Consider the following 27,610-nt stretch of genomic DNA (forward strand, 5'->3'; position numbering starts at 1 on the left):
GTGGGGGAACGAACGATAGAAGGATGGGAAAACAGATGAATGACAGGTATTTGTATCAAACGGAAGGATGAGTAGACTGATGTATGCGACTTTTATATAACTGGACAGGGCATAAAATAAAAAAAATAAAGTAAGACCTGAGAATAAATGATGACTAATCTTTCAGCGCACATTGAAGAGAAAAAAAAAGAAACTGAGTCACAGCAGCGTTTTTAGGATGAAAATATAAAACTCACATGTTCTCTTTATTTGTTTTATATAGATAGATGTACACCACTGGATGGTTTTGGATAAAAGCAAGCACAAAAACCTCATTTATGCAAGGAGAAAATAAAAACCATGGCTGGATGTGGAAGAATCAAAACGGAAGAGATGTTGGTTTACAAAGATTGAAAAATAAAATCCAAATCCTAGTCATTTTCCTGTCAATAGTTTTAAAAGTGTTGAACTTTGTGCCACATACCAACCGTTTGCAGTTGCTAAGAATATCTGAGTTCTATACACAGGATAGTTTGTACAAAATATGAAATCTACCATTTAATAATAGATATAACATAAAAGTACATTATATGTACAATGAAGCCAGCCATTTAGTATGACAAATACTAAAGGACACTTGCAATAAAAAAAAAAAATTCAAAGAGAAAAAAAAAGAACAAAGCTTATGTAAAATGAAAAGAGCTCCAAAGAAGCCAGTATTAAAGCCATTTTAAGAACAAGAGACACCAACAGGGATCGGCGCGACGAGTCCAATCTTCCCGCGCCCGTTCCATTCCACACGAGAGTCTAGAGCAAAAGGTGCAGGAGAGGCGTTGGCGCGCACCTTTTGGTGACCATTGTTCTTCAGGACGAACATGGAGAGAACAGAACAGTGACTTTCAATATAATTTACAATTTGCACATTCGGTTGAAACACTGACGACAAGGTTCTGCAGGCGGAGGAGGAGTAAAAACCACAACAAAATGAACTCGAGAGCATCCAGAAGCAGATCTTCCAATTTCGTTTTATCTTTTTATTTATCGCCGAGGGAAAAGGGGAGAGCGCAGGTCTGAGCGGACAGGGTGAAAGCAGAACATAAAGGCGGAATGGGACGGTCGAGATGGGAGGCGAGCTCTTTATGACAAGCACCGCGGGGTGGGGGAGGGGCGCAGGCGACCCCTTCACGCTAACACAGACAGCATCGTGGATTTAAACTCTGCACTACTTTTTCAGTCATTTATTTATTGTTTTTCCTTTTTTTTTTTTGTTACATGCGGTGTTTCCTTTTTCTTTCAAGTTTTACCAGGAAGTGCTTAATTTGCTGAAGTGGCTTGCTTGGTGGGGGTGGGGGTGAGGGGGGACCGCACCGCCTCCGCTCTCGGCTACGACAAGGCAAGGTGTGCGGGAGGCCAAGCAGCGTGACGCGCCCTGCTTGGAACACGTCAGATTTTTTTTTTCATTTTTTTTGTTTTGTTTTTCTTGTACTAATTGTACAAATTTCTCCAATGAGCTGGCGTTTCACGTTACATATTGTTAATCCTTCAATCTGCAAATGTCCCCTTTGATGAAAAAAAAAAAAGGCACTGTGAAAGAAAAGGCTTGGAAAACTAAACGCACCTCTTCGGCTTCTAGCAAGAGTTGCCTCGCCAAAAAAAAAAGATCCACCCAATTTCTGCTTGATTACATACATCAAACCCTCACCTCTCTTCGAGTTCTCATAAAAGCCTCGGGTTGAGGATTTGTTCTGAATGGACGAGTTAAAATAAAGTCCATCTTATGAGTTAAGTGAAGCTGCAGACCAGGTTTGGCTCTGCTAACTTATTGCCTACTGACCTAAAGTTTTTCAGTGAAATGGAAAAATGAAAACAGTTGGCACCAAAATAGACTTCTTCACAGAGATGTGGATGAATCCAACTGATTGAACCCCGATGGTTTGTCTGTTTTAGTCGAGAGAATGAACAGCATCAGAGCAACCAACAAAATGGTTACACATTAAAAGAAGCGTCTCCTCTTTATTATTTTTTTTTTTAATGAGACAAGCTCCTCATATACTACGTACGGAAAAATATACAGCTGTTTTGTTCAAATGTTATGAGAAAAATAGCTAATATTAAATATATATGTATATATGTATAAACAGCTGACTCGGTTCACCAAATTATGTTTTTGTTTTTTTTTGTTTGTTTGTTTTAAATCTTTGACCTAATATAGCTAAGGGCTCGTACTATTTTAACAAGCACCTGACATCTATTGATAAGAGGCAAGAAGATCAGACAGCTCACACACTGAACAGAACACCTGAGAAGAATGACCAGAAGAGGGCAGCACAGTACCTCAAAAACACAAGCCGAGGAGACAGAGAAAGTAGGGAGGAGGGGAAAAAAAAAAAAACGCTCGTTTGGGGGGAAGAGACGAAGAGATCAGGACTGGTCTCTGCATCCCAGCAGGGGAAGGGCGGGTTTTGGGAAGTGAGGGAGGACAACCACCGCTTGTCCTTTCAAAGCTTACTTAAACGGGTAGCGTCAGACATTTTCAGTGTCAGGAGTTTTCTCGGCCTGTTCTGTCTGCACTGTGCTGCGCTTAGATACCAGAGTTCTGTTGTTGTGCTGGCCCTCCGTGGGCCTGTGGTTCCTCTGTGGATGCCGCCGCTATATTTATTTTTTTTTCCCCCCTTTCTTTCTTTTTCTTTTTCGGATTCATTTTAAAGGTTGGTCTCTGTCTCTTAGTGGGCATCGTGCGTCGTCAACATTTCCTCGGCTCTTCGGTGCAACTCCAACGCCGTGACGGTGGAGATGTCTTTCGGAAGCTCCGATTTCCTCCTCACCAAAGGCCGTTCTCTGCGTTGATCTTTTTGGATCTGTGCACAAGAGACGAGCATCAGTCAAAACATCGGCGCCGACGCCACGCAGAGCTCTGCTGCGCGGTCATTAAGCTTCTGCGCCGACGGTCGTCTGCTGTCCAACACGCTGACATCCATCACTGTGACGTTTCGGCGCGTCTTTCCAGCGCGATGCAGCCGAATCAGCAGCTGTGCAAATGACTCACACCGACAGCAATATTGGACGTGCGGAGCAGAGAGCGCTTCGCAACGTGGAGGAACGCAGGTCTGCAAATTCAAAGTAGTATGCAAACTTTTTGTTTTTTATCTAATGCATCTTGACACAGCGACTGGCCTGACTACACACACCTTCAGGTTTTAATCTGTGTATTTTATTGGGATTTTACGTGAAACACCAACTAAGCGTAGTGATTTTTGAGTCACATTCTTGTTTAATAAAATAGTTCTAGCTCAGTCAGATTGGATGACAAGCTATTGGTGGATATTTATTTTCAAACACGCTAGAAGCTGCTCCAAAAGGCTTTCAAAGTTTGGGATAAATTGATATAATGACTAAAATTTGTTTTAATCTTCTCCAGATTTCCCCCCTGACCGTTCTATTGTATTCCTTAATATTCATGAAACTGTTTGCAGATAAATATTTCAGACAAATTGTTGAGGTTTGCACGCTGTTATTACTGAGTTAGGTTGCAAACATGAAGACTGTCGACTAATTGAGTAATTTCAGAGGGCAATTAGTTGCACTGGAGTTTATGTAAGGGCTTCAGAGTTAAAGGCACCTGAATATATTTCACACCATTTTAGATTTTTATTTAAGAAAAAAAAATAAATTATTATTCCCCAACTCAATTACACAAAATCTCAATGAAATACACAGAAGTTGTTTATGGCAAAAGTGAAATATCCCCAGGGGTGTGAATACTTTTGCAAGATTTCTGCAAGTCAGACGTAAAATATAACTTCATGCCTCACTAAACCCTGAACAGAAATCATTAGAATCACAATGTCAATGCTGCCACTGAACTCCAACTACTCACCTCCAACGTAAAAAGCCAAACTGAACACTAACTAGTAAACTCAAGAGTATCAGATCTTTTTTTTTGGTCACTTTTTACATAGACTTGGAAGCGAATCGGTCTCTCTTTTAGCACGTTGAAAACCGAATGAGCGTCTGCGCTGCTACACTCCACACTGACCTGTGTGGCTCCCTCCTCTACTGTTTGCTTTAACACACTGACATCTTCTATCAGCGGCACATCTGTCTCCATGTCCATCGGACCGCCTGATCCTGGAGGGTCAATGTACACCACAAACTGCACACAGGCACAAAAGACGAATAATAAGAGTCACTCGTGTAAACTCGACTGAAACCTGCATTGTCATGAATGCTTTTGCGCCACAAGAAGACTGAGATTGCGCCTAGTCCCTCCTTGAAGACAAATTTGAGACTGCTTCAGCTGAAGGATCCGTTGCTCCGGTCGAATCAGAGCAAAAACGAGAACGGCTTGCTTCGATCAGACGTGCATGAAACTGCTGCTGTGTGTTCAACTCACCTGTGGGTTCGACTTTGCGAGATTCTCTATCTTCAGCCACGCGTCTTCCCTCTCCTTCCATTTGCTTTTCTCTCTAAGACAATAAAGCGGTTTATGAGCTTATTTCTCCAAATAAGCTAGTCATGTTTTCCACGTCGGATTCCGTTTTCAGTGGCTTATGCATCTTTGTAACGAGGTCAAATTTAATGCAGCCATCCTGGAAATATCTGTGCGATTCACAATTGACTTACTTGCTTTTCTCCGCTTTGAACTGCTGGGTGCAGTCGTCAAACAGCTTCTGATTCATCTCCATAAAGAGTTTCAGAGCGTTGTAGATCAAACCGTGGATTGTCCTGCGGGCACACAAACATTCCTGTGGCTCACTCGTTTAGCCCACAACAATTAAGCGACTACAACACTCCCACATACGCCGCAGAGAAAACACCGAGCCCGGACTCACTTGTTCCAGTGGGTCTTGGAGTTGCGGTAAAGGGCTGGAAACATGATGGGAAGGATCTTGGCGGCGTTGTCGCTGATCAGGCTCATGATGTACTCGTTGTTCCAGTAGTACAGCGCGCGCTCGGCCACCTAGCAATGCAGTTCGTTCCACAGTTACGTCACGCGAGCAAATAAAAGGACGAAAACAAAGTAACTAGAGGCGGCTAATTGAGACAGCAAGCGAGCCGAGAGGAGACCCGGACCTGAAAGTGTGGACTCGACACACACTTGGCGAGCTGTCTGAAAAGAGGCTCCATGACTTTGACGAACTCCGAGGGCTCGATGACGTCCAGGATCTCCTCCAGCTCGTTGAGGAACATCACCTCCTTTGGACTGTGGGTCTTTGGCCAATATTTTAACAAAGCCATGACAGTCTGCATGGACACACACACACACACACACACAAGCCGGTTCACAGGAAGTTAGAAGAGCACTGTTAACGAGGGCAATATATTTACAACATCACATCCAGGACTTTGCAACAGTGCTTTCCATAAACCTTAACATGGCTCTTTGAGGAAAAAAAAAACAACAAGAGTATCTGGAGCATAAAGCAGCAGAACAAAGATGATGTTTTAGAGACAATACGGTGAACTCTACTCCTCCAAAACAGACTACAGTATTATCTTCATGTTGCCCACTTCTACTTTGAGAGGATCTAGGGTCTAGAGCTGCGACCAAAAATTAATTTAGTAATTTATTACGCTATTGATTATAGGAATAGAGAAATTGGAACAGATTACGTTTATTATCATTTTGTGCAAAATGTACGTATTTTTTTTAAATGTTTTGGCTTAATTACTGCTCCGAGTGTGCTGCTCTTTCAGCATCTTTATTATATATATATATATATTTTTTTTTTTTTCCATTTATGATATTGACCAATGTAGAAGAATGAAAATCAAATTGTTTGACAGCATCTGCACTATTTCAGCCTCAAGCTCAAATACAAATTTGATATTCAACAATTGAGGGATTGTATTTATTTATTTATTTAAACTTCCTAGCACCGTACACCGTGTGCAGGATAACCATGTGAATCTGTTGCTACACGAGCTTTTTCAGCTACAACCTTGTATTGTAATAAAAGAAACAAGAGCAGCCTCCCAATATTCTTTCACAAGATTAAAAGGTTGGGCTGCACAATCACAGACAGACCTTCAACAAAGCATAGAATCCCATAAAATGTCCAATAAGAGTGTTTTTTTTTCATAATGAAAACAGTGTTGAGTCACTGTTTCTTAGAGGAAAAACTGCCGCAGAGTTTTACCCACACAGCGAGAGCACGAGGGGAGGAAACACAAAGCGGCACGTGTTGAAAAAGTAAACAAACGACCCGATGCAGAGGCAGCGAAGCAACACATTAGCTTTCTATTGAGTTTTGTGAGGCAGTAATCTTTAATGATCCAGCCACACAGCACAATGCTGCTTCTGCATGTAGCAGCAGATTAAACTATACTAAAAACATCCATCTGACAAAGCGGTAGACGGATTTTTGCCACATCGTTGATGGTGGCCGATACGACGACGTTACAAAATGAAGGACTAGAGAAGAATAATCGGAGAAATTTCTGTTCAAAATCGTCTACTTTAAGAGCTCTGTTTACACCATTTATTTACAGTAACATTACATATCATTTTAATTTTTAATACCTAAACAGTATACAGAAATAGGGGAAGAATAATTAATAAAAATCTTAAATATTAATAGTTAAAACAACAACTATTGAAACGTGGTGGAAGAAGGATGTCTCAGAATTAAACGCTAGATGCGACTAAATACAAACCATCTTCACTGACAAGATTTAAAACACATTTCAGATGACGATTGCTGTGGCGGTTCTTTTTTAATGACCCTAAACAAACGGGACGTCCGCACGGCTAATTCAATTATCGATATAAACGACCCAACAGCATTAACGAGTTCGACCTTACCGGCTCTGTGAGGGTGCTGTCCTTCTCCAAGAACTGGACCACACAGTAGGCCAGCTGTGAAACACAGACACAGTCTCCAGTCAGCCATCAGTGTAGCTAGCAGGAAACGGGGAAAGGTGTAGCACTGAGGGTACTTACTTGTGGGTGATAAACGCTCAGAGATTTGACTTTGTGTAAAGGCAGAAGGACTTTCAGTAGAAAAATTTTGTGCTCTTCTTTCAGAGGCAAAGCGAATCCATTAATTATGCTGCGAACGAGGGAAAAGTGGTCGGTGAGAAACACGCTCTACAAATGAAATTATATCAACAGTTCAGATTAAAAAGAAACAAAATTTGATTCCGCTTCTTAAATAATAATAATAATATTAATAATAATAATAATAAAAGTTATATATATATAAAAAAAAAACATTTCATAACTCAGTTCTTCTTCCACATTTGGATATTTGAGAATAAAAAAAGACTATCTAGTTACGGCCTGTTTGTTCCTGCAACAGTACAATGCTGATGTTGGCTTTTCATCTGATAAAGGGCAATTTCACATCTTTTGTTTGGCATCCATACCAGCTTACATCAGCTCAATTTAAAAATGTGTGACACATAAGACTTCTCGTATGCCCTCTGAATTATCCCACACAAAACACAAGGTAAATCACAGTCTCTGATCTGCGATATGTGGTCAAGAGTGTCAGTGATGTTTGTTTTTATTTTTAAATGACTATCTATTTGTAGGCACAGTTGGACTATCTTGTGGTATAAAAAGTCACAGATAGAGGATTCCATTAAAAATATATATCAGTATAAAAAAAAAAAAAAAGACCTTTATTTTTCAGAAACGGACATCTTTATCAAAGTACAAGGACTCCTCATGACTCCATGCTTAATTTGTTTCATTCCCTTTAACGTAAAATTAGAAAAGTAAATGTTTTCTCCAACTCCTTTGTCAAAAACCAATAACTTACCTGCCGAGTATTTCCAGTAGTTCCGCTATGCCATTATGGCGCTCCGTTTCATAAATGAACCTAGGGAAGAACGCATGTTTTGACTCAATCTCTGACAATAACCGCTTACGATCAAGATTAATAACTAAAGCACACTCACGTATAAAATATGTTATTTATCTGTTTCCTAATGTACGCTCGCAGACCCAGGAACTTGCCGTAGATGCGATGCAAAGTGGTTTTTAAAAAATCTCTTTCTCTGGGATCTTCACTGTCAAACAGTTCTAAGAGCTGAAACCAAAAGAAATATACAAATATTACTAGAAATTACCAGACACCAAGCATAATAAAAAACATTTACACTCCCTCTCGACACTTTAACAACGATAAGCTAAGGTTCTCACCTGCATTACAAACTTCTGGTCAATATACTTTTTGGCAACGTTAGGTTGGAAGTCTGTTGACTCTAGAAACCGGAGGAAAAATTCATACACCAGCTGTGGGAAGAGAGCAATCAGTTGACTTATTGGTTTCCAGTGGATGTGAACGCTTACTCCGGCTGCGTTTAGCGATCGTGTGTTACCTGTAGATGTGGCCATGCCGCCTCTAGCGTGGGCTCATCCTCCTCAGGGTCAAACTCTGCACCGGTGGGGTTCGATGAAGGAGGCAACGTCCTAAACATGTTCACAGCAAACTGAGGGAGGCGGGATAACAAAGAGGAAAAAACTTCAACATTTGGACTTCACTTCTCACACAGTTATCTGCTAAAAAGCATTATCGCATCAAAAGGCCGAACCTGACCGACTGCATCCGTCAGCCTAGCAGAAATCAATGCTGCGCTCGCACGTTGACCTTTTCTCAATTCAAGCTTCACTCTTACTTCAGCTGACGTCTCGTAAACACGGCAGACTTTTTTTGAGCAAATTAAAAGTCTGTAAAGTGCGGCATTTGGTGAATACTTTGCAACCATCTACAGCTGCTGTCGTTCTCTTAGAAATCTCTAGGTTGTGCCTCCACCACCCTTCAATGAAACTTCTCCCAATTCTTTGTTAAGCTCAATCAGACAAGACAGAGATCAGCTGTGATCATCCTGAGAAGATCTGATGACTGACTGTCAACATTAAATATGCGCTGATGGAAACCATTTAAAAGACGCTTTGGGTGTTTAGCTTAGGGTAGGAAACTGCTACCTTAAAACATAAAGAGCCATTGTGCTCTCGGGACAGCATTTTATTTCTGTTTTTAGGCTTTTAAAAAAAAGAGAATAATAAAAGAGGACAGATATTAAAAATAAAAAGAATCACAGGTTACAACCTAATGGCAAGGAAAGCAGGTCGAAAAATGAATTGGTGTCATTTTTTGTGGAAATTCAATGTACAAATCTGGAAGAAAAAAAAATTAACAACGGTTTAAACCTGCATTTGACATTAAATCCATTTTAAAAACAGTAACTGGTTCCGTTTAATTTTTAGCTGAAGTTATTAAAAGCTATTGGGGAAGCTCCACAGAGCTTGCAAAACCTTGGTTTAGGGTCATCAGAGCTCCAAACAGAGAAAACTCTGGTCACTTTGGACTTTCTCAGTGATTTGATTTTTGTTTTTGAAAATTTTTGTCTGTTAAACTGCAACTTTTTAAACCCTGCAGACCGATAATCGCCCCATACATATCAAAAACAATTGAAAAAAATTCACCCCTAAACAACAAATTCCTAATGTGTTTAAGAACCGCAATCATAAACATTTTAAGGTCTTTTTAGGGTCTCAAACATGTCCAAGACCCCCCTAGTGAAAACCACTTGGACAGCGTTAACATGAGAATACACACTTTATCACCATGAAGGAGTTTGTCGTGTCAGTCCACACTTTGATGATAAAAGCCACTAGAGGACTTCAAAAAGCCCTCGTCTTTAAGGGGGGAGGGGGTCAGAAAAAAAGAGGGGCTGGCAGGAATAAGAGAACATTTCTATGCTGATTTGGCAGCTCGGCTGCATTTTCAGCAGCACTGATCAAATAGAGCTTCAACAACAGCGGAGGGGATATTTGCACCTTGATCATCTGCAGTTTACAATGTGGCACTGAGGCCAGGCTTTGATTAACATCAAAGGATTTTTAATTTGGCTTGGGAAAACAAAATCGGGTAATGTGGATGCATCCCGACCACGAGCCTAGAGGACCAGCAGGAGGGTTGCGAAAGCTAAGCCTGAATAAATGTTCAGAATCAGTCCTACAGATGGGTTTAGTTGCAGATTTTGGGTTCTTTAAATGCAAGAATATTAATTACCACCAACCTCATTATGATCAGAAGCGTTTTAACGTTTGTGTGGCGTCCGAGTTCAGAAACGCCAGAGCGACTGTCGTGACTTAAGACTTTAAACAGACGTCAACGCAAAGATAAATGGGTCCGTTAGAAGATACCATCTGTATCTCAGCCTTTATCGTGTCGGTCAGCAAAAAAAAAAAAAAAAGAAGAAGAAGAAGCTAACTAGGATCTAATCTGTACTTCAGACTTTTTCAATATTAAACCTGAAACACACATCTCCACATATCTCTGAACTGATCAGACAGCAGAGAGATTACCACCCAGAGGGAGATAGTATTTCACACTATTTGCTTTATGGAAAACATGCTGTTTACGTGCATGTTTATGGGAGAAAAAAAAAATAAGTGGGTGAATCCTTTCTGCGAACTTTGCCAGTAACAAACACTAAATCTGAATCTAAGAAAGACCGACTGATTCCCCCCCTCCAATTTTAGCCTTAATGTTTCTGGTTTGTTTATGCAGAGCAGGTGTAGAGCGTTATAGACCCTCGACTGGGGAACAAGATGCAAACATACTAGGAAAGTTAAATATGTTCTCAGTTAACATGATTTTAATTGTGTGATAAATACGGCATCGGGCATTAAAAGCATTAAGATTGGAATAAATAAAAAAATAATAGCAAAATATTAAATATTCCTCAATTTAAAATAGTTCAGCATCACAACCATGATTAAAATGATGTAGCAGTTTGAAATGCCATCTGTTCAAATGTTTTGCATTGTTTTGTTTTTTTAAACAGAATGAAATAATGTGGTTTTGCTGTAGAAAATATATTTGAACAAGAACACATTGTGATATCTGGTAACATTATTTTCAAAGTATCTAGCTAGAAAAATACATGTACTAAGTCATACCAAAGCATATATATATATATATATATATATATATATATATATATATATATACACACATTTTCTGATTTCCATGACACCTCTGGTAATTTCAAGTCAATTGATCAAAACTCTTTGAAGCAAAACAAAAGAGTGATCCATCGGGTTTTCCAAAGACACTTCCCATTTCAAAACGTTTAGCAACAAACCAAATTTCATTAACGCGAGCACAGCTAGCAAGCCATTCATCACGCGAAACGAACGTGGGAATATACTGGAAAAAGTTCTGCAGAACATCTGAACCCTTAGCGAAGGGTGAGTTGATGAAAAACATCCACCATGTAGCAAAAATGTTTAAACATTTTGGTAAAAACAAACTGTGGTGAGGATGATTAGATAATTGTATTTAGGGAAATAAATCAGGGGCTCGTGTTTACAGTTTTCAGACTGATTTAAAGGTAAAGTCAGACTACAAGCCAATTGAAAAAAAAACCCTCTGATGTAATAAGGGTGAAAGAGACAGGAAGGCAACTGTCTGGTTCAGAATAAAAACTTCCATGTGTTAAATTCGAAAGTATTTTCTTAATATGACTTCAGAGATAAACGGTGAACTTAGCGTAGACGTTTGTGTCTATCTGGGGACGTTTTTTTCCAGATTTCTGAACAGAGAACCTGCAGTAATTTGTGACTGCTTTGACACTGACCATATGAACTACTTCTGGGTAGATGGGCTCTGTGATGACATTCCTGTTGTGGGTGATGTATTCCACCATCTCGCTCAGAGCGGCTCGCTTCACCTCCTTCCATTTTAGGTCGCTCAGGGGGTCTGAGACGAAGTCGAAGAGGACGCAGCACTGACGCAGCTTCTGGATGAACAGCTTCTCCTGCTCTGCTGGGGGAACGTCTAGGAAAAACAGAAAACAAGATGGGGAGCTGAAGCGAGCTGGACTGCCAATTTTTTTAGTGGGGAGAAAAACAAAAACAACAACAAAGTTGCTGCAGAACACAACATAGAAAACAGCAAAAAAATATATATATATTTAAGGGAGTGAAGATAAAATCAATCGGAAAATGCCTTGCTGGGCAAGAGTTGAGCAGGAAATGACTTGCATGCTCACTCCGGGATTAATGCCGAAAATCAAATGCGAATGCTAAATCGAACATTTAGCATTTCAAAGACGGCTCCGCCACTTCATCAATGATGCAAGTTATGATCCCTAGGGAACACGAGGCCACGCCTGTCCACATATTATAATTATCTTTAATTAACTGTCAGTTTGAACAAACAAAAAAATATCAACAGTTTTTAGAAAACCTCGACAAATTGAGCTAAACTATTCCGGTCAACTCTACGACTGAGCATCGGGGCCAGAATAAGACTTTTTCATTTTTCCTAATTCTGAGAATGAAGTCATAGCCGTACGACAATAATGTCAAAATAATGAGAATAAACTATTAATATTAGCAAAAAATAAAGTCATAATTGTACAATAATGAAGTCAGAACAATGAGAACAGAGCATTAATATTAGCAGAATAAAAATCATAAAACTAGAAGATTGAATAATAATTTGAGAGAATGAGAAATCCTAAGTAATACAAAATTGAAGAATGTTGAACGTCTTGTGAAGTTATACTTTGCTATTGGTTTTATTAATATGATAATGTGACATCTTTTAAGAAATCACCATCAAATTGCTTTCAGCAGCAGGACTTTGAAACAATTGAACAAACGACTGAGAAAGATCCACAGACTCAGCTAATCGCGTTCAAGTTATGTCTCGTAATTTAGGAAATGCCCTGCTAATATTGTGACTGCATTCTCATAAATAAAGAAAAATGTTCTTACCCTGGCCCTAATAATCTGTCGTACAACTCACAAAAGCAATGATTGAAACAAAAGCCACTTTTTGAAAAATATTCTCTCTCATTTGTAATGTGATTTTTAAAAAAGAAATGAGAAAAAAAAAAAAAATTTAATTGGTATTAAAAAAAAGAAATTGGATTTTATTTTTAAGTCATATCGCCCAGTATTTAGGAGATCCTTTACAAGTCATCTATTGAAACATTATCTCATACAAGAGCAAAAAGAAAGGCCTGGGTTTCAACAGTAGGAAAGAAAGAAAAAAAACTTCGTAATAAAGCCACAGGCGTTGTCCGTCCATTCAGGCATGTTTAAAGCAGCTCTAATGCACCCTTTCACCTTCAGCTGCACTCAGCACCAAATAAGCAGAGTACTGTGCACCAACTGGACTAACCGGCGGCACATTTTGAAAAACTGCAGTCAGACTTCATTTCTTAAAGCAACAATTGCACGTCACACGAAAAAATCTCACTCATTATACGAACATTTAGGAGCATAAACACACTGTTGCCGTCACAAAGCAGTTTGGAACTCAAAGCGCACATGGTGAGAGGCACAGACACAGTCTGCCAGTACACACAAAAAAAAAAAAAAAAAAACGTTTAGAAAATGTTTGTCGCAACAAGTAAAAGTGTCATAAAAGAAACACCAATGAATGAGCTACGAGCTACAAACAGTGCCACAAAATTTCCTCGCCTCCAACACGGTGGGATAAGAAACCGAAAAGGTCACAGCATGAAACCTGTCCGTGGAGCAGCATTAATCACTTCATCGTGACTCAGTTCCTCCTTAAACAGCTGCATGAGTGTAATTTGTCACCATGGTGGCAGCAAAATGGAGCCAAGACTTAGGCCCGGTGGGTGACCACGCTTACTCAGAGATGCATGTCGGCTACGCCTATCTGGCACTACAGTCACACGCCGCTGACCTGATGACGCAATCAGACGAAGACATCAGATGGCGAGAGGCGAGGTGGTTGGTTTTTTTAAGAAAGTCGTTTCTACGATCTTCACAAATTGGAGAGGAGTTGTACGTGTTCATTAAATCATAGGTCAAGTTTATTTGTATTGCTTTTTTCACCAAGAAAAAAAAAAATCCATGCAAAGTACTTTAAGCCTTAAAAAGAATTAATACAGAACACGATTATGAAATGCTGTCATCAAAATCAGAAAGCAACTACGAATCAAATGTCGATCAATGTTCCATTTAATAATAAACAAAGGAAACTCTAATCTGGTGGGTTTTTTAGGCTTGATTTAAACGGGCTCAGTGTTTCAGCATCTTTGCAGTTTTGTTCCAGAATGTTTGCGTCATGATTTAAATCAAAACCAATGAATTAGTTTTTATCTGGAAAGGCGAGATGAAAACTACAATGTTTTCTTTGAAAATGCACCTCTTACCAGCAAAGGTGGAGAACACCAGGGTTATGACGTAATTTCAGAAAAGAAAAGCAAAAGAAAAAAAAAAAAAAAGCACCTAGTAATGATCAGATACGTCTGTTTTAGGAGATGACGTTTGTGCAAACAGTTTCAGACCTGAAATGTTGATGTAGATCATTTTAGAAACAAGACTTACCTCAACATTACATTACCATTTGATTTAGGATGCTTACCACAAGATGAGTAAGCACACAAATAAGTATAACTTAAATATTTCCGCCTAATTTCTGCAAAAACTTCCTCCTTTTCTCCCTACAATCTGATAGTCTATCAATGTAGAAGCACAGCTTTCTGTCGATTCCACTGAGAGGTTTTTACGCAAGTTAAATATGATTGTTTATTTGTTCCATGCTCCTAAAGCAGAGTGACATGTTTGTGCAACGATTAACCTGAAGACGTGAACAAAAAAAAGGTTTGAGTTGACGCTGAGAAAAAAAACAACAACAAACAAGATCCATGCAACCACATTGCAGGATAAAAAAAAGTTAGGCCTCGGCTTTAGCAAGCACTCTCAGAGGACTGCGGCGTTTTCAAACTGCCCACAAACAGACACATTTTGACTTTTCCGCATTAGAAGCTTTCCAGATGTGAAGCAATTGGTTTTCAGCTGGACTGTCTGTGACCTGTGAATGGCCAATCACGCTGAGGTATCCATTTCTATGACGGTTAATTATACATGAAAGCCACAGGAAGATAAGATCGAGTACGCTGTGACAGGAACAAAAGCACCACAAGCAGGCTGCTCGAAATGAAAATCCTCTGGCTGAGTTTCAAAAAAAAAAAAAAAAAAGTATATTAAAGGTAAATACGCAATGAAATAGTAGCACTTTTTCCCCACATGCATTAAGTTGATGATTCATGATTAAATTGAAGCAATCAAAAATGTTCCCCCATTCGCAAGATGCATCAAAACTAACAACTCCCATCCAGTAGGTACTTTAAAGTACAAATTTTGTCTAGAGATTAAAAATCATATAAAAAAGAAAGTGAAGGAGACACGCTTTAAGTTATACTTTTGTGAACAAATTGACTAAAGGAAAAATGAATACATGTCAGATACTTCCAGTCTAGCTTCATGTTTGCTTGTATAAATGGTTAATCAGACTTCGACCCCTACACCGGCCCAGACCTACAACATCTATCGGCTCCAGTTACACAACAGCACTAGGGTTTCTGAGCCGCCCTAAAATATTAAGAGACACGCTGTGCAACTGCAGACTTCACACACAGGCAACACTGCACGGCTGAGAACATAACCTTTACTCTTCTAAAGACTCCAGCTTGCACACAGGAAGCCAGTTGTAAACAGAATTTGCTTTAAGAGTCGCCTTCTGAAAGTTTGATCAAACTAATAAAGCGCCACCACGCAGCCTTGTTTTTAAATGCTAACGCAGGCTAAGCGTGGAAGAGGAGGTTTTTGTGCTGATAAATGTCATGAGTAGGCTCGAGTTAAAACATTCGCTGATCTCTATCAGTAGGTAAAGGAACTTGGGCTGCAGGAGGAATACAGATACAGTTGCAAACCCCACTAAATGTGCAGCAGCAGCAGCAGCAACACTCCAGCAACCTGCGAGTATCGGATTACAGCAGATATACAAAACACTGTACATTACAGACTCAATCTCAAGGCAAGCTTTGACCCAACTTCCTACATATGAAATCAATAGTAAAGATGGGGGAGGGGAGATACAGGCAAAACTATCACTCTTTCACTCTCAGCGGCTGAAACGAGCCGTGCAACGTTTTGGCGAATCCCTTTCTTGTTGGTATACAAACCCTACCACCTGCTTCCTCCTCCAAACACACTCCTGCCAGCAGCAAGAGCGAAAAAAACTAAAACAAATACACAGTCGCCTTGACTACAAATGCTGTGTTTCTTGCGTCACAAGAGTTTATTAGGGAGGGCTGTATGCCAACATTTTTGCAAGCCTCCTCTTGAAATACAAAAAAATAACAAAACAGAATACCAAAGGAGCAGATTTGCTCTTCTCACCTCTAAAATGCATCAGGGCCGTAGGCTGGAAGGGCCCGTTCGAGCTCGGTGTGTCCACAACCATCCCGGTGGCAGTGCTAGTACATGCCAACATGAGTGAGCCGAGGCAGGAGGTAGGGAAGAACAGGGCAGCCCGGGCTAAGGCGAGGAGCCAGCCTCCATTTTAGCACGAACACTGAGCAGAAAATGAAGCTCCCCTGCCGCTGGAGGGAACCAGCTAATTAGTGACGTCATGTCCGACTACTGCCACCCGATTGGCTGGCTGCAGTCACATGGGTGGGGCCGTCAGCATAAACAAACACGAGGGAGGGGACTGACTGGTGGACCGAAAGGGAAGGGGACGGCCTGCTATTGTGATTGGGGAGGAGAGGGGGGGAGAAAAGAGCAAGCTACATCTGTCATGAGTTTAAAAGCACAGAGAAACTTCAGCCAGTTTGTTTATGAAAAAATAAAGCTAAAAATGCTCCTTTTATTTGAAGTTTCTAATAAAAAAAAGTGTTGAATGTTAAAGTTCAAACTGTTCATCTGCTTTTGTCCACTAACATTAAGTAACCCACAATGTTTGACCACACAAGTCCAGACTGTTCAGCTTGAATCGGGAACCTGCCCGGCTGTTCCTCAGGATCCTTCCAAATATGCGCCGTTCTTTGTTTATGCAGAGTTCGTTCACACGTCTGTTTGATCTTGCGCGATAGATGGCTCATCAGGAACGCGGCCTAAGCCCAGGTGTGTGTGTGTGTGTGTGACTGAGAAACAGGAAGGCAGGAAGTCTCATTTCAAGCAGCACAGGATGTGCATGTACACTTAGCCGCACTCTGTCTCAGCGGCAGCGAGGACAAAACCCCTGCACTGTACGGCTGTGCAGGAAAAGGGCAGGTCTGACAATAACGCAGACGGTTCAAGACTGACAAAAGCATTCCCGCAAACAGACAGGGTGAACTCAACCAACACCTAGACAACATTGTATAATCTGCACCGCAAGCGTCATAAACAGAGTCATGCACGATGCAAAGAGGGAACTTTGATTTTAGTCTTTTGCATTGGAAGTAGTTACTGTGATTTATAAAATTTGCTTCAAAAAAAAAAAAAACCACGCAGTGCATTCAGAAATAACTGGCCATTTTAGGAGGCACATTCTTATACTTAAGTTTCACTTTTAACTTAAAATCAATAAAATAGTGAACTGGCTTAGGTAGAGTTTTAGAATTAAGCAAATAAACCTTAGATACTTGGACATGCATGGAGTTGGATAATAGCCAAATGATATAACTTTGACCAAAACATGTCTCTCATAAGCTAGGTAGGGTGCACAATAAATCATCAATAAAATGTTGGTATCAATCCAATAAATGAAACTGGGCTGGTGTATTTCCATCTTGTTACCATTTCTTTGTGTTTCGGGAGGGTAGGCATGGTATTTGTTTTGGTCATGTGAGAGTGATGCAGTAATATTAAAATTTTTTCACAATGTTGTAAGGGTAGGTAAATATAATAGAAATACTGTAAGTAAACATAAATTATGTGTCATAACAACAATAATATTGAAAGCCTTTATTGGTCCACACTTTCCTATTAGTACGTCCCCAATTGGGGAAAAAAAGCAGCAGGCCTATTTCAGCCAGCTCAATGACTGTGTGCAGCAACAGGTGGGGGAGGCACAGCAGTGGTGCTCATTCAGTCTCCTGCTTATGATGTGCTGGCACTTAAAGCCCCTTTAAGGACGGCTGAGATTTAATTTGTTTATGCCAGGGGGTGAGCAAAGGGTGTAAAAACATAGGGAAAGAGGAGACAAACATATGTGGAAGTGGTGCTTCACTTATGTCTGCAATATTCAGCTTGCTGTAACCGAGTCTGTTTGCTACTCAAACTTTCACAGTGTGGGATGTCACATCTAATGCAGACGTATGACAAGCATGTAACTATAGCTTGCGGTAAGCTATAAGTGGCTCAATATTTGGAAGCTTGGCCATAATGGTTTCAATCACTTCCTCTGCTTCTATTGCCAAACTACAACCATAGATAGATTACAATCAAAAACAGTGCAGACGTTATTGTTCACAACTCCTCTGTCCGTACGCTAATTAGCCTGGTTGAGGACAAATCGGACTTAATGGGAGAAATAACAGAAATTGCACTGAAGGGACATGAGAATCACACAAAATTGGAAGACAAGTGAACAATGACTGAATTAATGATCCGCAGCCTTTTTCTGTGTAGAAATGATATAATTTGTTATTATTATTTGTGGAACTTAATCAAGCTGATCCAATTTAAGAATAGATTCAAAACTAAGATAAAATTTTGCAAAAGCAGTTTAATTTTAGTTTGTGTTTTCTGAGTAAAAATGTGTTATTTTCTTAATCTTATGTAACTTCTAAAAAAAAAAAAAAAAAAAAAAAAACAAAACAAACAAAAACAGCTAACCCTAACACGGTGCGACTCTTATGAGGGTTAGTACTTCTGCTTTAGAAGGGCAGGTGGTGGCTGGATTGGGTAAAGAGGAGATGTGAAATTCCAAATTTCACAACAAATTCCGACAGGTCCAGGGTATTACAAATGCTGCTTTTATTACACAATAAATCTGTAAACCTGTAAATCTGGAAAGTCTTAAAAGTTTTACCTTTAGATACGTCACTTAAAATTGTATATAATCTGCATAAAGAAGTCAAAGAGAAGTCCAAAACTCAGTGCAACTGGATCTGAAACTAAGACGGAACAGTTTCGACAATAATGAGGTCAAGTCTAATTCAGAAAGTTATTTTCATGCCATTCTGTTTCCTGGTCACCGTGCAACAAGGCAACTCAAGTTAACCAGAACATACCCACATGTTAATCCTTCAAAAACGTGTGTCTAGCATATGCATTCACCAGACTGGAGTCTTTGATCCTAAAATAACACCCGAGTGGCTCTTTTACAGGTCTGCTGATCTTCAATGTCACAATCCTCTAGACGTGCTCAAGGCTCTTGATCTATTTAGAGAAACAGACCAATCAGCACGGCTGCGAACACGGGTTCTCTTAAACAGTGGCTGAACTTCACGTTCCCCTCAGCGGTTCTGCAATGACCCAAAGACATCTAGATTTATCCACAATTATCTGATAACACAGAGAAGTGGATTCAAATTAAGTCATATGCTCAAATAAAAAAAAAAGAAGAAAAGAATTGTGTCAAAACCAGGTTATCTGCAGCTATAACAGAGGTGGAATTTTATCCGTGAATCAAAATGTCGTAAATGCTAAATTTGATGATGTCATGAACCAAACAGTAGGTTCCAATGTGTGAGAGAACATGGTATTTGTTGTCACGCAAATTCTGCATGACAACCATAGATTTGGCCTGTTGAATGGGCTTTCACTGCCTTTGATGTTCCTTTTTGATGCTTACATCTTTAACCAAGTTTGGTGCTGGGGTTGTTACAGAGGAAAAGAAAGAAAAGAAAATTAAGGTAATTGTGTCGCAATTAATTTTTTTCCTAATATTTTGAAACCGCAAATTATAGTTTAATTTCATCTTAGCTCACTTTTCCGGGTTTTTTGGTAAAAAACTACTTCCTTCAGACTTCCTGCCAGCCAATAAAAAATAAAAAATAAACCCCACTAATAACAGAAAATTTGCCAAAAATATTTTGAGATGTAAAAATAAAAACTGTTCAGGCCTTTTCAGTCACTGCTTTAGTTTTGTCCCTTACATATGTACATGCTGCACAGATTGTATAAATATTTAATTCGACAGCTAAAACTCAAAGATGTGGCAGCATGTTAGAGTAATCTAAAATAGAAACTCAAAGATGGAGGAACCCTCTCGGCCAGCAGGTGGCACCAAACCCTTTCCGACAGACAATGCATGTACTAAAACTCCAGCCTGACAGGAGCTAAAAGAGACAATTTTTGCCCTAAGAGGAATTCAATGGCAGTTTAAACAGCAAGCAAGAAGGTGGCACTTTGAAAATATTTATTTCCAATTCCCACAACTTTACCACACAGTTACTTTAATGATAAAACTGTCCAAGACTTTTGGGGCATAGATTCTTAATCTGAAAGCAATTGAAATGTGCTTTCCTTTTCTTTTTTTTTTTTTAAATGCACGCATGGGAACGTTGTTTGTTTTGGCCGGGCCTCACCAGCGTGGCTCTGCAGAACAGGCCTCTGGACATGTGTTTCTATCACAAGGTGGTGAACATGCCTGGAATGAAAACAGGCCAAGCGAGGAGCCTGTTTAGACAGGACCAAGTGATAACATCCACCGGGCAACTCTGGGATAATGTTTTTGCAGAATGTTATCAAAGCGAACGCTGGGGTGTGGGAAGCACGCGGGCTTATCGGAAATTAAGTGATGCTCATTGGTTTCTTGGCACAACACAAATGTAGCAGCTCAACAAAAGACAAATATAGATACCTTCTTACTGACAGACTCTACTGGCCTGTGTATGTGATAGGTGCAGATCTTTCCAGAAGACTGAAAGGAGCCCAAATTGAGCAGAACTGCCAGAGTTGAAGTTGTTCTGCAAGACGGGTAACAACTTTCATCTCTGAGCCAAGTCTTTCTAATCGAGAAAATCACTCAGGAAAAGAAGAAGAAGAAGAAAAAAAAAATCACTCTAAAGAAATCTAAACTTTCTGTAAGTGTACTTGAATCCAAAAAAAAAATACAATCTTTTTTTTGTTTTGTTTTTTTTAAAGAGTGGGCGCCTGTGAAAACTCATAAAAAGCTCCCCCTCTTTAAAACTGCAGCTAGAGGAACTAAAGTTTAATTAGAGCCACTTAACATTCTGTAGTATACTGTTTTATTTTACACAAAGTAAAGGGTTCCAGCTCTGTAAAGACAAGCTCCGCTCAAAAAAAAAAAAAAAAAAAAGGAGAGAAAACTTTCCGCCTGTAAAAATGTTTATGAAGAAGGGCAGCTGTTCACCGCAGTAATCTGCAAAGTTCTAGTCAACACACTTCAGCGTTCACCTGTCCCACAGACTCGGCAACGGGTCTGCTTAAACCTTGGACAGCTTAAAAATGTAGAAACGTTCTGTCTTTGAGAGAACATGGAGAATTATTTCCAACGAGTCACAGTGAGAAATCTTAGTAGCAACTTCTTTGCTCCAAACGTCTTTCTTAAGATATTTTTGAGTGCACCAGTCTGTTGATACAGAAATCAGGTTTTGTTTTTCTGGGAGGGGGAAAGTCTTTTTCTTTTTGGTCTTTTTTAAATGCAACACTTAAAAAAACAAAACAACAAAATGCAGGTTCTTTGAAAGACGAAGCACGACCGAATCAAAACAGGAAAAAAGAATTTCAGAATTATACTCCTTTCTGAATAAAAGCACAAGTGTCAGAATACTCACAACGCATCTGTAATGCGTTGCGAGTATTCTGATCCAAAAATTTTGGAATTCTTAGTAGGAAAAATATATCTGCAATCAAGTGCAAATTGTTCATACTAAACTTCTAGGTTAATTGAATAATGTATTTCTAATTCTTATAAAAACTACATAAAGTATTGGACTGTTCAACATATTTTCATCCGTTTTATGTACTTTTAAGAAACAGTACATTAAAAAGTAGATCCAAATTCAAACTGGACTGCAATAAAAATCTAACTTCTGATATTATTTCAGTGTTTGTCAGCAGCAGTAATGACAGGGCTTCTCCCAGTGTATTATAAGCCTGGCGGGCCACCAGGCTTTACGTGTGCCCTCACCAGGCTAAGCATTGCTTATTTATTTTAGTCTTTTTAAAATGTTTGCATCTTTTAAGACTTTATAGTTGGTGTTCTCGTATTAATCTTCCAATAACACATAATTATCAAATTACATTTTCAAATTTCTTGTCAAGTTTAAACGGTTTTAACCCAAAAACGCGGCCGCCGGATGAATGACTGCCCTAGCACCCAACCACGAGGCTTAAGGTTTCTTATAACCGGAAAAAAAAAAGAATAAATTATGATAAGAACTAGTGATAATGTCATCCTGTGATAATATCTGAGTAATTCTAACAGCCTGTAGGACGCAATTGGCGCATGAGATCTGCAATAAATGTTTCCAAAATATAACTGAATACAATTACTGTTCATCATTTAGCCCCTCAGTTGCACTACGTAAGCTGTGCTAGAAATGTATTGTTTTATTTTCAGAGCCTTTATTTTTGCATCAGTCATTTCGGTTGTGGGCTGCACAGTGGTTAGTAGCACGCTACCTAACAGCAAGAAGCTCCTGGGTTCAACTCAACCATGATTGTGTTTATGTGTGTGTGTTTGTTTGTCCTGACAAACCGGCCAGTGTGCAGTTACCAGAACAGTAGCTCTATCCAGCTACTGCTAAAGACCGGGGACAGAACTGGTGTGTGTATTCATGCGTTCAGAAGCAGAAACATGCCCAGAGGCCTTATGGCCCTGTCTGCTCCTTACTGTCCCAGCTAGAGATAATCTGACCAGGAGCTTTAGCATCTCAATATACACCTAGACAGTTCAGAGAAATAAGATACAAGGAATAGTGGCACAGTTGGGGAAAACATCTTATCCCCTATCATTTGAAACACCGTCAAACACAGCGAACATGGAATTAAAGCTTTATCTCTGGATTACTACTAAATATAGACACTTGGGTTAAATCCAACACAAAATCCATGCCATGCATGTCCTCTGTTTCCACGTATTGCGTAACACCATGTCCAGCTTAGTATTAAAATGCGGATGAGGAAGCATCAAGGGATGTCCGTGGATGGTGAGAGAGGGGACAGAGTAAGTAAATAAAATCAAAAAAGACATGTTGAATGTATGCTTTTTGGTAAGGCATCGCAAGGATTACATGCGTGTTTTGTGTACTGAAAAAAAAAAAAAAAAAAAGAACATAAGCATATTTCATACTTAGTTAACCACAGCGGAATGCTGCAGACACTTTGCGAGAGAGCAGAGACAATTGCAGTTAAATACCTTTGAAAGCGGGGAGTTTCTGCAGCTCCCTGCTGTTGCTCAGGCTGAACCGAGAGGAGCTTTGCCTCTTGTCCTTTTTGACAGGTGTCTGGGAACCTGGCTGCTTCCCCTTTAGCAGCTGAGTGGTGGGAGGAACACTGTTGCTCGTCTTCCTGTTGGAGTTCTGCAGGATCAGGAGAAAAACCAACGTCTCTTACACTGAACAACGCAAGGCTACGCCAAACAGAGGTGGATGAAGTGGGAGCAATCTGTACGAACTTCCAATATGAACAACACCGGGAAAAAATAGATAAATATATACGTCTAAAGCATGTAGCAACAGACCGGTACATTTAATTACAACCAGCACCTTGCCTCCTACTCAACAGGAAGTCATTCGGGAACTGATATGCCATATTTTGTCCTATATATAGACACTAATAATGAAAGAATATTTCAGGTAAAATAATAAAATAAATTTTTTTTAAAAGTCCCATCTGGGGTAGAGAGCTCTGCTAATCATCTTAGCACGGTGATACGCAAGGCTGTGTCTGATCCTGATGTTGGGTCACCTGAATGCACAGCATTTCTCCCAGCAGGTCCCGAACGCCTGCAGGGACAACACGCTCCTTCCTGATGGCTCAGATCAGGCTTCAGCTGATGCAGCTGTGGACCTGTCTGTCGTCTGAGTCACAGGGGATTTATCACATTCATTTAAGACCCAGCTAAAATTGGCCGCGCAAGAACAGGAGCATAGTCCGTGCCATTTAAAAAGGCATCTGGTGAAGTTGAAATGAAATTATTCAGTTTGGAATTTGTTATGAACCGGACTGGCATTAAGATCCATCCATCCATGTGATTGGATTGAATTTGCTTCTGTTTTTTTTCTTTTTTTTCCCTCTAAAGTGCCTTGAGACCCATGTGTTGTGAGTTGGCACTGTGAGAAATAAACTGAGAATGAATTCAAACACACGTCATAATAGACCTTGAGACAATTAGGCCATTTTTAAAAAGAAGAGATGAGCTGCTAGATTTTTATAGATGAGCTGTTTGGGAGCATTAAAGAAAAATGTTTTACTAAAGGCGTCATTATGATAGAAAATTGTAAACCCAGCTCCGCTTGCATTTAATGGACACACGCAAATCATTTCGCAAATTTGGTGCAGGTTCATTCAGCTGGTAGAAATTAGAAATGGAGGCCATTTTTCTTCGATTTAACTCAACCGGATGTGAAAAAGTGAAAGCCTAGTTTAATGCATTAAGTGTACACTATGATATGGATCAAGGGCAACAGTTGTTAAAACATCTTATTAAATGTCATCATTTAAGTTCATTTGAAAAGATACAGAGAATTACTGAATAGTAACAAATAATATCTTTGTTTCAGTTTATTAAATTAAAATGTATTCATTACAAGTTCATAGCATCTGACATTGATATGCACAGAGATAAGTATGTGTGTTTTTATCTATTTAATAATTCATTTAGATGAACATATTAGAGAAAGAGAGATTGTGGGATCCATGCATTCTACATACCATAGTTCTATGCTCAAGTTCAGACGTTTCAAATGTAATTTTTCCGCTAGAAATCAACTCATGTAAAAGAGAAGACAGTGCTACTGGTTTTGACGACTAGAATGCTAATAGTTTGTTGGCATAGTTTAAAGGTTGAAAATAAAATCTCAATAAGAGTCATCTTCAGGTTCCTTGCTATTAAAAGCGCCGACAATGTTTAAGAGGCATAAACGTAGTGCAGAGATACTTCTACCGCCACTCAGCAGCAGGTTTTTTTTACGGCAGCTCTACTTTGGATTTTATGACTGAGATCGGAAAAGTTTCTGAGGAAGTTTTATCCTGACTGCAAGAACAAGGAAACTACATGAACAGTCCTCTCTTCCTGCAGCCACAAGCTACCAAGCAGTCAAGTCAACAATTAGCTGCACTTAGCTAGAATAGAAACCTGGCTTCTTCAGAGTGATCTGGTTTGTCTGTTTAACTTGCTATTAATTCGTCAGACGTATTGGACTACAGAATTGCATGCGTCTATTTTCGGCAGGGCAGTCAAGAAAATAGTAATTTTTTTAAAAAGCTAAAAAAAAAAAAAACCCACATGAATCTGAATACTGGGTGCATTGTGTGTTCAGAGTGTAGGTAAAGTGTAAAAATAATTCTTCCATGAAAGATCGCTAATTCAGAAGACATTTTTAGTGAGAAAATGCAGAAAAATATTACAACTATTTACGCTGATGATATTAAGTGTAACATTTTTGCTAAAAATAAACCCTTAACCTTCTAGAACGTTCATAGATAAATCGTAATACAAATTTTTTTTTTCTTATTTTTTAATACTTGTTATCTAGCATGTACTTCACGCGAGTGGTGCTCTTGTTTATCATTTTGCAATTTAACTTTTTTTTTGGATATCGATAAATTGTTAAAATAGCACAAACTAATTAGAACGTGTCTTAAAATGCTCTTTGACCTCTTAATAATTAGTGAATTACATAAAATTGTGATTTTACAAAAAAATTAATCAAGCAAATATTTTCCCCATAGGGCTGAGCCTTAGCTCCAGACAACATTAGAAATAATTTGTCTAACAAAAACCTCCAAATACAGATTTGGAGGCTCCACACACGAGCGATACGCTTGAGAATCGGATCATGTTTTAACTGCAACAACAGCAACATGTTGCCTTCAAACAGAAGTAGCCTTATGTTAACGGCCGCCCCCTCCAACAGCTAGCTAAACATTGATAGCCTGTTACATTCAACAGTTGAAGCTCTAATTCCTACAACTGTTGAAATAAACAGTCTGCTACTGAGAGCAGCTGAAACAATGCGAGTAATTTGAACAGCTGCTCCAAAAACATTCAGAGTGAAAAAAATAAATCATGTGTCTTAAACGCTTTAACTCATCTGACAACCTATTGAACCTAAATAAAGACGGTCTTTATTTATAGAGGACTTTTCATACTCGATATGAGTGCTTTACATATACAAAAACTAGAGGTAGTGACCAGGTGAAAGAAGAAAAAAAATAATAATTATTAAAGAACGCGTGGTACACGTGTAATTAACTTTCTTATGCCACATTTCTTGTGTATTAGGTTTGAACTGAAGGTAATATATAAAACTATATTTTAAGACTTAAAAATAAAAAAGTCTATAGATTGAGAAAGTTAATCATGTAGATATTACATTATTCTAGCCTGACAATAGATCACAAAATAAGTAGATTTTTCCAAGTGAATATTCTAATCTTTAATTTGATGTGAACATTTGCTAATGCTATCTGATGCTGATTGCTAATGAAGTTCCCCCTAACAAAACAATCCTTGTGTTTAAAATAAAAGGTGGGTGGCGGTGGATTGGTTTCTAATCTTGCCATTTCAAAATAAGATGTTTCAGAGCTGTGCACGCAATACTGCAACATTGTGAAACTGTGGTGTTTTTGCTGGTAGTCAACTTACTGTCAGTCTCATACCAGCCCACGTGTTGTTTCAAAAATTAAAACACACCTGCTTCACCACCACCTAATAAGATTTTACCATTAATCTTGGTCTGTTACTATATGGATAAAACTTGACATCCGTAATAACAGGTAGCAAAAGTTAGAACAGTGTTCTTTCCTGCGTTCAGGGACTTTTTTTTCAGCTGATCAAAACAATTATAAGTTTTCTCAGGTATTTCTAACTTTACATTTCCAACAGATTTACATATTTGCCAGACAAATGCACTAACGTGATGATCCATTTTCAGAGGGATATGAACATTCAAACAGAGTGGGGATTGCTCTGATTTACCTCATGCTCGATATTTTCCTGTCCTCCACCTCCACTCTTCCCCACTTTGCCAGACTTAGGAGACTCCTGAAGGAGAAAGATTAAGCTGAGTCCAACTCGTTTTAGCAAGTAATGTGAAGCATTAGGGAACAGACAACAAGGCTGCCCGCCCAGCCACATTAATGTTTGTTAAGTCCGCAGTTAGCTAGCTGTCGTTACTTTACAGTAATTATCGTTCACACTGCATAGATGAAATAGTCAATAATTAACGCATAAATACCGCAAACAAAATTAAATGAGCGCTTTACTCAAAGCGCAGCAAACCACTTTATTGGAACAAAGCAACGCGGCACATACAGCAGTGCTGCTAGTATGTTGGCAAGATAGCGGCTAGCCAGAAATGACTGGTGCTTGGCTAAGAAGATGGGACGTTAACGCCAATAACTAAACGTCCAAATAGCAGCCGGTGTATCTCTAAATACAGTAACATACACTTCACGTGTAGTTCATTCCCTACAGACAAACCCTGTAAAATGATCCCAGACTTACCTTATCCTTTTTGGGTTTATTCGGCATTGTACAAGCGTAGCCGCCCTTACTCCCCTCACGGATAATCCACAACCAAAACCTTGACAACTCTCCGGGCACTACACTGCAAGGCGGTTCAGCCAGTACTCACGCCGTGATTGGCTGTTGGCTATCAGCTGATTCAGGCGATTAGTACAGACAGTTTCTGAGAGCCCCCTGCCGGTGAAAGT

The 27,610-nt window shown here is 39.3% G+C and overlaps 1 protein-coding gene across 4 annotated transcripts; it reads right to left on the reverse strand.

Annotated features, from left to right (window-relative positions):
• Nucleotides 1–209: 209 nt before the first annotated feature.
• ppp2r5cb (protein phosphatase 2, regulatory subunit B', gamma b) lies at nucleotides 210–27,544 on the reverse strand. 4 transcript variants are annotated; one of them, XM_044106909.1, is made up of 16 exons: nucleotides 27,402–27,544; nucleotides 26,874–26,939; nucleotides 23,088–23,250; nucleotides 11,578–11,777; nucleotides 8,308–8,418; nucleotides 8,129–8,221; nucleotides 7,885–8,015; nucleotides 7,746–7,805; nucleotides 6,923–7,031; nucleotides 6,785–6,838; nucleotides 5,053–5,223; nucleotides 4,812–4,939; nucleotides 4,603–4,704; nucleotides 4,373–4,445; nucleotides 4,016–4,132; nucleotides 210–2,837 (listed from the first exon to the last, which is right to left on the reverse strand). In XM_044106909.1, exons 1-16 carry the CDS (start codon nucleotides 27,426–27,428, stop codon nucleotides 2,703–2,705), a joined length of 1,740 nt encoding a protein of 579 aa, XP_043962844.1. In that variant the 5' UTR covers nucleotides 27,429–27,544; the 3' UTR covers nucleotides 210–2,702. The 4 variants fall into 4 exon arrangements, with proteins under 4 accessions (XP_043962844.1, XP_043962845.1, XP_043962846.1 ...); XM_044106910.1 differs by lacking the exon at nucleotides 4,016–4,132; XM_044106911.1 differs by lacking the exons at nucleotides 23,088–23,250; nucleotides 26,874–26,939; nucleotides 27,402–27,544 and adding an exon at nucleotides 16,169–16,367.
• Between the last annotated feature and the right edge of the window lie 66 nt (nucleotides 27,545–27,610).

This window comes from Gambusia affinis, linkage group LG22, assembly GCF_019740435.1.
Source record: "Gambusia affinis linkage group LG22, SWU_Gaff_1.0, whole genome shotgun sequence".
NCBI lineage: Eukaryota > Metazoa > Chordata > Actinopteri > Cyprinodontiformes > Poeciliidae > Gambusia > Gambusia affinis.